The sequence below is a fragment of the Emys orbicularis genome, chromosome 25, assembly GCF_028017835.1.
Source record: "Emys orbicularis isolate rEmyOrb1 chromosome 25, rEmyOrb1.hap1, whole genome shotgun sequence".
Classification (NCBI taxonomy): Eukaryota; Metazoa; Chordata; order Testudines; family Emydidae; genus Emys; species Emys orbicularis.
Window position 1 is genome coordinate 15,887,732 of NC_088707.1, and position 13,024 is coordinate 15,900,755.

Consider the following 13,024-nt stretch of genomic DNA (forward strand, 5'->3'; position numbering starts at 1 on the left):
ATGAATGATACGGCTAGATTCTCGCTGGAATGTATTAAGGGAGACTATGCCACGCTGGGGAAGACGCTTAAGGAAATCAAGGCTCAGGTGATCTTCAGTGGGATTCTGCCTGTTCCTAGAGAAGGACAACAAAGGTGTGACAAGATTATGGCGATCAACAGATGGCTCAGGCAGTGGTGCTAGAAGGAGGGATTTGGGATGTATGGCCACTGGGAAGCATTCATGGACAGAGGACTATTCTCTTGGGATGGACTTCACCTGAGTAAGGAGGGAAATAGACTTCTAGGATGGAGGCTGGCACAACTGATTAAGAGAGCTTTAAACTAGGAATTTGGGGGAGATGGTTGGGAGATGTCCAGGTAATCTCCACGCCGGAATTTAACATTGAGAGGGAAGAAAACGAAGTAAGAAAGGATGCAGCCGTGGGTATGAGAATGGACATAAGGAGGAAGGGTTGTGTAGATACCAGTCTAATAGGTGACACAGGCGGTAGAATGTCTGCCTAATCGGGTAAAGAATGTTAGTGAAGCCAAACAGAAAAAATTAATATGTTTGTACACTAATGCGAGGAGCCTAGGTAACAAAATGGAGGAACTAGAGCTACTGGTGCAGGAAGTGAAACCAGATATTATAGGGATAACAGAAACATGGTGGAATAGTAGTCATGACTGGAGTACAGGTATTGAAGGGTATGTGCTGTTTAGGAAAGATAGAAATAAAGGCAAAGGTGGTGGAGTAGCATTGTATATCAATGATGAGGTAGACTATAAAGAAATAAGAAGTGATGGAATGGATAAGACAGAGTCTCTCTGGGCAAAAATCACTGGGAAAGAAAGCTACTAGAGCCTCCCCTGAGATAGTGCTTGGGGTGTGCTACAGACCGCTGGGATCCGATTTGGATATGGATAGAGACCTCTAATGTTTTTAATGAAGTAAACACTAATGGGAATTGTGTGATCATGGGAGACTAACTTCCCAGATATAGACTGGAGGACAAGTGCTAGTAATAATAATAGGGCTCAGATCTTCCTGGATGCGGTAGCTGATGGATTCCTTCACCAAGTAGTTGAAGAACCAACAAGAGAGAATACCATTTTAGATTTGGTTTTGGTGAGTAGTGAGGACCTCATAGAAGAAATGGTTGTAGGGGACAACCTTGGTTCGAGTGATCACGAGCTAATTCAGTTCAAACTAGATGGAAGGATAAACAAAAATAGATCTGGGACTAGGGTTTTTGATTTCAAAAGGGCTAACTTTAAAGAATTAAGGAAATTAGTTAGGGAAGTGGATTGGACTGAAGAACTTGGGGATCTAAAGGCGGAGGAGGCCTGGAATTACTTCAAGTCAAAGTTGCAGAAACTATCAGAAGCCTGCATCCCAAGAAAGGGGAAAAAATTCATAGGCAGGAGTTGTAGACCAAGCTGGATGAGCAAGCATCTCAGAGAGGTGACTAAGAAAAAGCAGAAAGCCTACAAGGAGTGGAAGATGGGAGGGATTAGCAAGGAAAGCTACCTTATTGAGGTCAGAACATGTAGGGATAAAGTGAGAAAGGCCAAAAGCCATGTAGAGTTGGACCTTGCAAAGGGAATTAAAACCAATAGTAAAAGGTTCTATAGCGATATAAATAAGAAGAAAACAAAGAAAGAAGAAGTGGGACCGCTAAACACTGAGGATGGAGTGGAGGTTAAAGATAACCTCGGCATGGCCCAATATCTAAACAAATACTTTGCCTCAGTCTTTAATGAGGAGCTTAGGGATAATGGTAGGATGACAAATGGGAATGAGGATATGGAGGTAGATATTACCACATCTGAGGTAGAAGCCAAACTCGAACAGCTTAATGGGACTAAATCGGGGGGCCCAGATAATCTTCATCCAAGAATGTTAAAGGAACTGGCACATGAAATTGCAAGCCCATTAGCAAGAATTTTTAATGAATCAGTAAACTCAGGGGTTGTACCGTACGACTGGAGAATTGCTAACATAGTTCCTATTTTTAAGAAAGGAAAAAAAGTGATCCGAGTAACTATAGGCCTGTTAGTTTGACATCTGTAGTATGCAAGGTCTTGGAAAATTTTTTGAAGGAAAGTAGTTAAGGACATCAAGGTTAATGGTAATTGAGACAAAATACAACATAGTTTTACAAAAGGTAGATCATGCCAAACCAACCTGATCTCCTTCTTTGAGAAGGTAATAGATTTTTTAGACAAAGGAAACGCAGTGGATCTAATTTACCTCGATTTCAGTAAGGCATTTGATACGGTTCCACATGGGGAATTATTAGCTAAATTGGAAAAGATGGGGATCAATATGAAAATGGAAAGGTGAATAAGGAACTGGTTAAAGGGGAGACTACAACGGGTCGTACTGAAAGATGAACTGTCAGGCTGGAAGGAGGTTACTAGTGGAGTTCCTCAGGGATCGGTTTTGGGACCAATCTTATTTAATCTTTTTATTACTGCCCTTAGCACAAAAAGTGGGAATGTGCTAATAAAGTTTGCGGATGACACAAAGCTGGGAGGTATTGCTAATACAGAGAAGGACCGGGATATATCATACAGGAAGATCTGGATGACCTTGTAAACTGGAGTAATAGTAATAGGATGAAATTTAATAGTGAAAAGTGCAAGGTCATGCATTTAGGGATTAATAACAAGAATTTTGGTTATAAATTGGGGACACATCAGTTGGAAGTAACAGAGGAGGAGAAGGACCTCGGAGTATTGGTTGATCACAGGATGACTATGAGCCGCCAATGTAATATGGCCGTTAAAAAAGCTAATGCGGTCTTGGGATGCATCAGGCGAGGTATTTCCAGTAAAGATAAGGAGGTGTTAGTACCATTATACAAGGCACTGGTGAGACCTCATCTGGAATATTGTGTGCAGTTCTGGTCTCCCATGTTTAAGAAGGATGAATTCAAACTGGAACAGGTACAGAGAAGGGCTACTAGGATGATCCGAGGAATATATATATGGAGATATACCTATCTCATAGAACTAGAAGGAACCCTGAAAGGTCATTGAGTCCAGCCCCCTGCCTTCACTAGCAGGACCAAGTACTGATTTTGCCCCAGATCGGAATGGAAAACCTGTCTTATGAAAGGAGACTCAAAGAGCTTGGCTTGTTTAGCCTAACCAAAAGAAGGCTGAGGGGAGATATGATTGCTCTTTATAAATATATCAGAGGGATAAATATCAGGGAGGGAGAGGAATTATTTAAGCTTAGAACCAATGTGGACACAAGAACAAATGGATATAAACTGCACATTAGGAAGTTTAGACTTGAAATTAGACGAAGGTTTCTAACCATTAGAGGAGTGAAGTTCTGGAACAGCCTTCCAAGGGGAGTAGTGGGGGCAAAAGACATATCTAGCTTCAAGACTAAGCTTGATAAGTTTATGGAGGGGATGGTATGATGGGATAGCCTAATTTTGGCAGTTAATTGATCTTTGATTATTAGCAGGTAAATATGCCCAATGGTCTGTGATGGGATGTTAGATGGGGTGGGATCTGAGTTACTACAGAGAATTCTTTCCTGGGTGCTGGCTGGTGAGTCTTGCTCACATGCTCAGGGTTTAACTGATCGCCATATTTGGGGTCGGGAAGGAATTTTCCTCCAGGGCAGATTGGCAGAGGCCCTGGAGGTTTTTCGCCTTCCTCTGCAGCGTGGGGCATGGGTCACTTGCTGGAGGATTCTCTGCACCTTGAGATCTTTAAATCACGATTTGAGGACTTCAATAACTCAGACATAGGTTAGGGGTTTGTTACAGGAGTGGGTGGGTGAGATTCTGTGGCCTGCGTTGTGAAGGAGGTCAGACTAGATGATCATAATGGTCCCTTCTGACCTTAAAGTCTATGAGGAGACAAGGGTACCAGCCAGGAGTCAATCACCCAGCAGGAGTGTTCTGAAAGACAGCTGACTAACCAGGCAGGCCTACATCCTCAAAGATATTTAGGCACCTACCTTCCATAGATTTCAGTTGATCTGGGCTGCAGTCACTTTATTTAGCAGGAAGACTCCAGCCAAGCCTTGTAACATGCTTTCCTTTTGCCTTTCCACACCCCATGAGGGAAAAGATAGTGGTTTGGGGAGACACATGTGAAGGGGAGAATGGTAGGTTTTCTGCTTTTGAGAGAGAGGATGAAACGCAGGGGTAAAGAGGAGGGTTAAGAAACCCTCAGCAAAGAGCATTCTCAGATACTTACTCTTGCAGAGATCTGTCTAAATCCTCTGCGTTTGCTGCCCCTAAATCAGAGTCATACGACAGCGGTTCCTCACACCTATCAGGACTTCTAGTGCAGTTGGCCTGCAGGAGGCCATCAGAGCCCAGGCTGGAGGACAGCTGGGATGAACTCGTAGTGTTAAGGCTTAGCGTGGAGCATGTAAGTTTACTTTGGTCCTCATTTTTACTGAGGGGCAATATGCTGGGTTGAACTTCAATATCATCAGATCCCGAAGAACGTGAGACCAAACCCAGGGACTCCTTTCTTTGGGATTCAGAACTAGAGGATGTTAGATGCTCCAGAAGCTCCGAAACAGGACACAGACCAGACAGGGACAAGGGAGTTATAGTCCATTCATTTAAAACTGCTGATTTATAGGACAGTTCGAAGGTCAGGGAAGTTAACCCCTGCAAGAAGCTAAGCAGAAATTCACATTCCTCTGCATCCAGCAGCAGGGCTGATGTCTGATAATACTCAGGCAGCCTGGACTTCTCTTGTAGCAGTAACTTCAAATAACACTCCATGAGGCCATCATTCAAGGCAAGCCTTAACCAGGCACGGCAGCGCCCCACGTCAGTGCTGATAAAATTTAACTGTTCCAGCTCTAAAATGATGTTTCTAGGGGAGGAAAGAACAGAACATGTTAACAACTGCATTGTGAGAGCATTGCAATGTACAGACTGTGGAGGGGGGCAGATGCACTTCACGAAAGCACAGACTGCCAGAGGAAGGGTCAGGAGATGCAGCACACCAGGGAGGAAGGAGGCAGCCCCAGGATGGGGCAGAAGCTGAGATAGGCATGCACGGAAGGGAACCTTAACTCTTGCATTTCCCAGTATTGTCATTTGACCTGCGCAGTGAGACATCGCATTCCTAGCCATCGACTGCATCTCATGTCTCTTTCTAAAATGATAAAAAATAGGGCTTGTTGGAAGTTTTCAGTCAAAACTGTTTTTCTACGGAAAACGGGGGTTGGATGATTTCTGGTTTTGCGCAAAGAGCATCTGTTTTCTGTGGGAAATACTGATTTGCATCAAAAGCCCAAACTCTTGAAAATCAAAATATTTTGATTTGGAAATGCTGCCAGAGCACCTCTATGGCAGTGGTCTGGGTAGGGCCGTCCTTAGGATTTATGGGCCCTATGCAGTACTATTAAACTGGTGCCCCTATGCCTGACAGCAGCCTGGGCTCCCATGTGTATTTTAGAGAAGGGGGGTCTTTTGAAGGATTTATTAAAAAAATTGTATGTCTGAAGATCCAAGCATTTAAGGCTAAAGATGAATACTCAGATTGTGCATCTAAAAATCTATGCAAGGATTTTTTAGAGATGTGATTTTATAATCTTCAGCAACACACTAATGACATATTTTTAAAGCAAATTTTAAACTAAGGTCCTGTAGACTAACATGTTCTGAGTAAATATTACAGTAATTCACAACTGTTTTTGTTAGGAAATTCAGAAACTGTCAGTATATACCTAGGGGTTGGCAAATGCCAGTTAAATGGCTTCATTACCACTTGAATGGCTCTTTAACAGTTTCAATGTTGTGCTAATATGTCTGGCAGGCTGGAAGGCTATTTAGCTTTTAAGTACTAGATCCCCTCCTGAGGAGATTCACCAGGCTGCAGCAGCCAGCTGTGGTGGGTGCTTGCAGGAAGGGTCAGAACAGGGATAGGAAGAGGCGGGTGGGTGGACACCAGGAATGCCTCAAATTTTCGGGTGCCCTATGCAGCTGTGTATGCTGCATATGCTTAAGGACGGCCCTGGGTCCGGGGGCCCCCGAGGGGCCACAAGCAGATTTCAGGGGTTCCATCAAGCACCTCTGGCATTAGACTCGCTACGGCCCAGGCAGATAGCCGAAGTCCTGCCACGCGGGACTGCAGCCCAGGTCTCCAAGTCCTACCACCCACCTGATCAACTTAGCTTCGCGGGGCCCCCTATGGTGTGGGACCGCAGGCATTGCCCTCCTTGCTTCCCCCAACACCGGCCCTGGCTTTTATATGCAGAAAAACAGCTGTTGTGGGACAGCTGGGCTGTGGAGTTTTTATAGCATGTTGAGGGGGAGGGCCTCAAAGAAAAAGGTTGAGAACCCCTGCTCTATGGGACGGGCTCCCTGGCTGGACTACATCTCCCATGAGGCACTGCCTCTCCTCTCCAAGAATGGGGGAGGAGCTCCCATCTTTGCTGCTCCTTTGTCTGGAGACCATTTTCTGTTGTCCCAACTGGATATTCACAATGGCAACGGCAAACTTAATTATTCTGAAAGGAATTAAAAAGTAAAATGTGCAGAATACTGTGAAATGCAGCAAAACTTGCTGAGACACAAAACCAGCTGGCTCCACGACTGGTTCTTTTTCAAAGGTGAAGGCATTTCTGAACTAGGTACAAGGAGGGAGGTGGTATTTCAATGACAAGCTCCTTCATGCACATTGTTCCACCAGCAGCTCCTATGCGTGCCCAGCACCTTCTCTAGGCAGGGAAAGATGCAGGGAAGCCACAAAGTGGCAGAGCTTCTTTCTTCCCCTCACTGATTAATCAAAACCAACAGATTTCAAATATTTCCCCCCCAAAATCTAATGATGACACTAGTCCTTGGTCCCAGCTCACATTTCAGTTGGTGGTACCGAAGCCATATTAAAAGTCCTGGCAAAAGAGCGTGGGTCTTTTTGTTCATTTTTAAAAACAAAGGCGTAAATGTTCAAAGGCACAAAAATGTCTCCCAGAGTGTGTGAAAAGTGGATGTCTTTGACTCTTTCATAACTCATAAACAGCTAAGGGAATCTGGATGAAACTTTCCAAAAACATATGCTTTTGGGCTAAGATTCTGTCCAGAAGGTAAATGTTTCAAAAACTCATTAGCATACAAAAATAGCAAATAAGAACAGCTAGCTCTTATCTAGTGCTTTTCATCAAGAGATCTCAAAGCGCTTTATGGAGGAAATCAGTACCATTATACTCATTTTACAGATAGGAAAACTGAGGCACAGAAAGGGGGATACAACCTGACCAAGGTCACCAAGCAGGGAATGGAATCCAGGCCTCCTGAGTCCCTGCCCAGGCCACAACAATTTTACAACCTTGACTACAGGGTTCACTACATTGCAATAAACTCCCTAGAAATACAATGGCCAACTTTCTCAGTGGGCTGTCTTATATGCTTCCCACATATACTCGGAAACTGCAGGTAGCACACCATGTCACTCTCCTTATTTAGCGGTGCTTCTTGAATAGAGCAATGGAGGACAGTGGATCCTCATTTGGGTGCAATTTGAGCTACTGATTTTGATCTATAAAGTCCCAATAAATGTGCGGGTTTCTGGTTATCTGCTGGCCCATCTACTCTACAACAATGGAGTCAAGGAGCCTGCTTATCATAGGATGTCCCTTGACCTGGTTACAACACAGTTCCTGCTTGTAGTACTGTAGACAAACCCTTAACCAGGACTGGCCTGAGGGAAAATGGTGCCCTAGGCGAACTTGTATCTTGGTGCCCCGGCCCACGTGGGTGTGGTGCCCCCCCATTGACCCTGGCCCCCATGGGTGCCCCCTTCGCCCCTCTCCTGTGCCCATGTGGGGAAACTGACCTGGATGCACAGAGCAGCTGGCATTGCTGCTCACTCCCCCACCCCAAACGCTGCTCCTCTGTGCACCCCTAAGGGGCTGTGAGCAGGGGAGTGAGGAGCGGTGTCAGGGCTCACTGCATCCAGGTCACTTTCCCCACCTGGACTGCGTAAGGGAAGGACAGGAGAGCAGAGCCCAGCTGGGGGAAGTGACCTGGATGCATAGAGCGCTTGGCAGGGGGTGCCTGGATGCACCGCTCGCTGCCACCCCCCAAACCTCCAAGTCTCTCTGCCTGTAGGAAGCAGGAAGAAATCTGGAACACCCCCCACCTCCCCAATGCAGTGCTCCCTTGCCAGCCGGGAGCGGTTTCTGACTCTACACCAGCAGCACGCTCCTCTGTGCTGCTGCATGGCACCCCCTTGACCATGGCACCCCTGAGCGAGGCCGGCCCTGACCTTAACCATGGAGCAAAGTGGGCTAAAGCCATTGGCGTTTCTCCTGACTCAGAACTGTTTTTATTGAAGACTGAGCCTGAGGGGATGTCTACACTGCGATATCAGACTCTCAAGCACATACACGGTGGGCCCAGGCCAGCTGACTTGGGCTCGCTGGGCTCAGATTTCAGGGCTATTAAATTGCAGTGTAGAAGTTCAGGCTCAGGCTGGAGCCGGGGTTTTGAGACCCCGCATGGGTGAGTTTCTCCTGCCCAAACGTCTACACTGCAATTTTTAGCCCTGCAGCCTGAGTCAACTGACCTGGGTTTTGAGTCTCATGTTTTTGATCGCAGTGTAGACGTACCCTTAGGGGCCACTTCCTTCCCTATGACCCATCCCAACAACTGCGATGCGCTCAGTGATTAAGATCTGGGAGCTGAGAAGAGGGTATGGTCCCAAGGATCCCTTTACTCTGGCACTTGCTTCCCCCATTGGTCCCACACAGCCCAAATCTGCTGATCTTCCAGACCCCTTCCATGGTCCATGTTCCCTCAAGCTTCTGGCAGAGGGGGCGAAGTATTCGGAGAGAGGGTGGGATGAGGGGCAGTTAGTCCTTTTGAGTTGGCCATGTGTCCATTGACTGCTCCATAAACTGCGTGGCTTTTAACATACGTAAATGTACCAAGGAATCAACAGGCTGTAAGTGACTGTAAGATGGAAGCTCCTCACCTGTGCGTGATGGTTTTCAGCAAGCCCCAGAAGACGGGCTGGGGAAGAGGTACACGGCCACATGTTTTTTTCCCTTTTCCTCCAGCCTCTGTTTTTATGTACTTCGCCTTCAGTCCATGCACAAACACAGCCTCTAATGCACAGCACAGGGCATTAGCATCGTCAGTGTCACTGGTTACAACGGCATCGGAGGTTACATACTGTTTCTGCAATCCCTTGATGGAACTCACCAACTGCTTCTTGATCAACTACAGGATAAAGCATGTGGATTTGTGTTATAAGAACAGCTCGCTTCAAAAAGGAGCCCTTGTAATATAGCTCCCGCACACTAAAGAAAACAGACTCCATATTATTTTTGTGAGGCTCTCGTGTCTCAGGTTTTCCTTTTGTCCACCCCCAGTGACCCATTGTTTTGCAGACAGCCTGCAGCACACTCCCTTTAGTGCTTTCCTAGCTGTAGTCAATTTGCTTGAAAGAAAAATCATTTCTTTCCCAGGCTGTGTCTTCACTAGAAACGTTGCAGCTGTGCCGCTGTAGTACTTCAGTGTAGACACTTATTACAGCGACGGGAGGGGTTCTCCCATTGCTGCAGTCAGGGGTGCTGGCACAATGTGTACAGTGGGGGGTGCTGAGAGCCATTGAACCAAACTGTAAACCCTGCATATGATGGAAACCTCCTCAAGCCCGGGGGTGCTGCCACACCGCCATTTCCAGCACCTATGGCTCTAGTTAACTCACCTTCCTGTGAGGCGCTAGCTAGGTCGACGGAAGAATTCTTCTGTTGACCTAATGCTGTCTACAGAGGTTAGGTTAGCTTAACTACATCAATCACACCCCCGAGCAACATAGCTGGGTCAACCTAACTTTTTAGTCAAGTATCAGAGGGGTAGCCGTGTTAGTCTGGATCTGTAAAAAGCAACAGAGAGTCCTGTGGCACCTTTAAGACTAACATGTATTGGGGCATAAGCTTTCGTGGGTGAATACCCACTTCGTTGGATGCACGTGGGCATTCACCCACGAAAGCTTATGCTCCAATACATCTGTTAGTCTTAAAGGTGCCACAGGACTCTCTCTAACTTTTTAGTGTAGACACTTGTTTGGGATAAACAGAGGATTACAGGAGTGAGTATGAGAAACACTGCACAAACAGGAAAATGCTTAAAAACAGAATGTGAAATAACTACTGGACTCACACAGAAGAATCAACCACAACAGTTGATCAATTAGAACTTATCCCGCTATCAGAAATCAAGCCTAGTTCATCATGTTGTGTGTGGTGTTAACAAGGCTTGGCTGTGTTAAACAGTTAAAGGGACACATCAGGTAGTCACCCAAGAATGTGACCTAGCAGCTGTTTTTTGGAAGGTGGGTTCTGGTGCGTGCTATTCCCCTCGGAGCTTTTAAGCAGGCATTACAGTGATACCATAAGAATTCTGCACACCAAGGGTTCGATTTTATTCTTACTTACACTGTGTAAATAAGGAGCAACTTCAATGAGGCCAACAGATTTACATTGGTGTAAATCATCTTCACATAGACCACTACTGAGCCCAGAGGCCTTAATCAGGTTTATATTTAAAATGAAAGCTTAACTCACCCACGGGAGCTTCAGCTAACTTTGATAAGGCCCCAGCAGAGCTTGCAAACATTTCTAGCTTAAAAATTGATCATCTAACCAAAGATAAAAGGCGGAGAAACTGAAGACGAGGTGTGTTTTTAAGATAGAATTGTTTTTTAACATCCTACATAGAAAAAGGGAATATGCCCCTTCTCTCTCTTTATCCCATATTTCAGTACTGTCTTCCAAAAGACATTCTTATCATAGAATCATAGAAGATTAGGGTTGGAAGAGACCTCAGGAGGTCATCTAGTCCAAAGCCCTGCTCGAAGCAGGACCAACCCCAGCTAAATCATCCCAGCCAGGGCTTTGTCAAGCTGGGCCTTAAAAACCTCTAAGGATGGAGATTCCACTACCTCCCTAGGGAAGTGCTCTCCGAAGTGGGGTGCGCAAGAGCATCCTTGGGGGTGCGCGGCAGGAGGAGTGTTTTTTTTTTCTTTTTTCTTCATCAGGCGGGAGTCCAAGCGGCTTTTTTTTTTTTTTTTTTTTTTGCTTCAGCAAAAATGGTCGAGCCAGCACAGCATGGGGTGCGTGCTCAAAATTTTTTTACGGATAGGGGTGCACGATCAAAAAAGTTTGGAGACCGCTGCTCTAGGGAACCCATTCCAGCGCTTCATCACCCTCCTAGTGAAATAGTTGTTCCTAATATCCACCTGAGACCTCCCCCACTGCAACTTGAGACAATTGCTCCTTGTTCTTTCATCTGCCACCACTGAGAACAGCCGAGCTCCATCCTGTTTGGAACCCCCTTCCAGGTAGTTGAAGGCTGCTATCAAATCCCCCCTCACTCTTCTCTTCTGCAGACTAAATAAGCCCAGTTCCCTCAGCCTTGCCTCATAAGTCACGTGCCCCAGCCCCCTAATCATTTTCGACACCCTCCGCTGCACTCTCTCCAATTTGTCCACATCCTTTCTGTAGTGGGGGCCCCAAAACTGGACGCAGTACTCCAGATCCACCGTGGCCTCACCAGTGCCAAATAGAGGGGAATAATCACTCATCTGCTGGTAATGCTCCTACTAATGCAGCACAATATGCCGTTAGCCTTCTTGGCAACAAGGGCACACTGCTGACTCATATCCAGCTTCTCATCCACTGTAATCCCCAGGTCCTTTTCTGCAGAACTGCTGCTTAGCCAGTCGGTCCCCAGCCTGTAGCGGTGCATGGGATTCTTCCATCCTAAATGCAGGACTCTGCACTTGTCCTTGTTGAACCTCATCAGATTTATTTTCGCCTAATCCTCCAATTTGTCTAGGTCCCTCTGTCCATGATTACAGACAGATTTCAGACCAAATTTCAGGTGGAAGGTTTATTTTAAGAAGATACATGGCGTCCAAATAAGGCTTAAAATTGCTGCAATTGTTTAGAGCAGGCTGCCTGATATTTGGTGATGGTTGGGAGAAGCAGTCCCTAATTTTCTTTATTTGTTTATCTAGTTTGTGGTGTTTTGCTCCTCAAGGTCTTTAGCCAGGATCTTCAGCAGTGAATAGTGATTCGGGTGCCTGATTTCTAAAAAGGGCATAATATTCACCCTCCGCAAAATGACCCCTTCCCGGGGTCTCAAGTTGGGCACCTGAAAATTGAGGCATCCTAAAATCACTAGTCACTTTCTCCAAGACTTCCACAGCCCATTTTACTCCACTTACAGGGCCAAGATCCCAGATGTATTTATTTGGCAGTCAAAGTTTACTACAAGAATTCAGCCTAGTTAAAGACAGTGTTTCCTGAGGCATTTGGTGTGGAGTGATTTGGGGGACAATGGCCAGGCAGGTGAGGAGCTGAGACCTCTGCTTCTTGTACTTGCTTCTTGTACTGTTACCTTGTCCAACCTCTTGCCCCACATGCCCCTCCCCCTGTTTGCCTGTCTCATCCTTCTGTCACATCTTGTAAGTACCTATCTCGTGAGCTCTTTGGGGTACGGACTGTCATTTCACTGCCTGACTGTACAACACCCAGCACAAGGAGCCCTAGTCCTTGATTGGCACCTTGGGCATTACTGCCATAAAATAATATATATTTTATACACACATTCTATATGTCTAATTCTGTTCTAGGACTAAATTAAGCACAACATTGTAATCCTTATGCTTGTAGCTAATTTACTAAAATGTTGTTTCTAAACATGTACAGATTCCAAAGGTTGTGTAAAGAAAAATACACCAGCTACTAACATTTCTGTAATGATGTTCCTTGGCACCAATCTAACACTTTACAACTTCTCCACACTGTATAGTGCCTTTCAATCTGAGAGCCTGACTACACTAGAGTTTTTGGTTGTGATATAGCTCAAGTTAACCAATTGCCAATTCACTGGTGTTAACTAACATCCTTGGGCGTGCTAGTTTAGACACTCCACAGATATTTTTTTTCCATGACACACATCTCTGCCATTGGGAACAATGTTTGTAGATTGTTGAGAGCCTAGACTAGGGCAACTATACATAGCAATGCCAGCAAC

The 13,024-nt window shown here is 45.7% G+C and overlaps 1 protein-coding gene across 1 annotated transcript in view; it reads right to left on the reverse strand.

Annotated features, from left to right (window-relative positions):
* PLEKHM1 (pleckstrin homology and RUN domain containing M1) overlaps positions 1-13,024 on the reverse strand; it is a 59,140-nt gene that overhangs the window by 25,697 nt on the left and 20,419 nt on the right. Inside the window, exons 3-5 of the mRNA XM_065422699.1 lie at positions 8,952-9,199; positions 4,701-4,844; positions 4,209-4,505 (exon numbers count right to left, since the gene is read on the reverse strand). Coding sequence (XP_065278771.1) covers positions 4,209-4,505; positions 4,701-4,844; positions 8,952-9,199 — 689 coding nt within the window. The remainder of the gene's footprint in view (positions 1-4,208; positions 4,506-4,700; positions 4,845-8,951; positions 9,200-13,024) is intronic.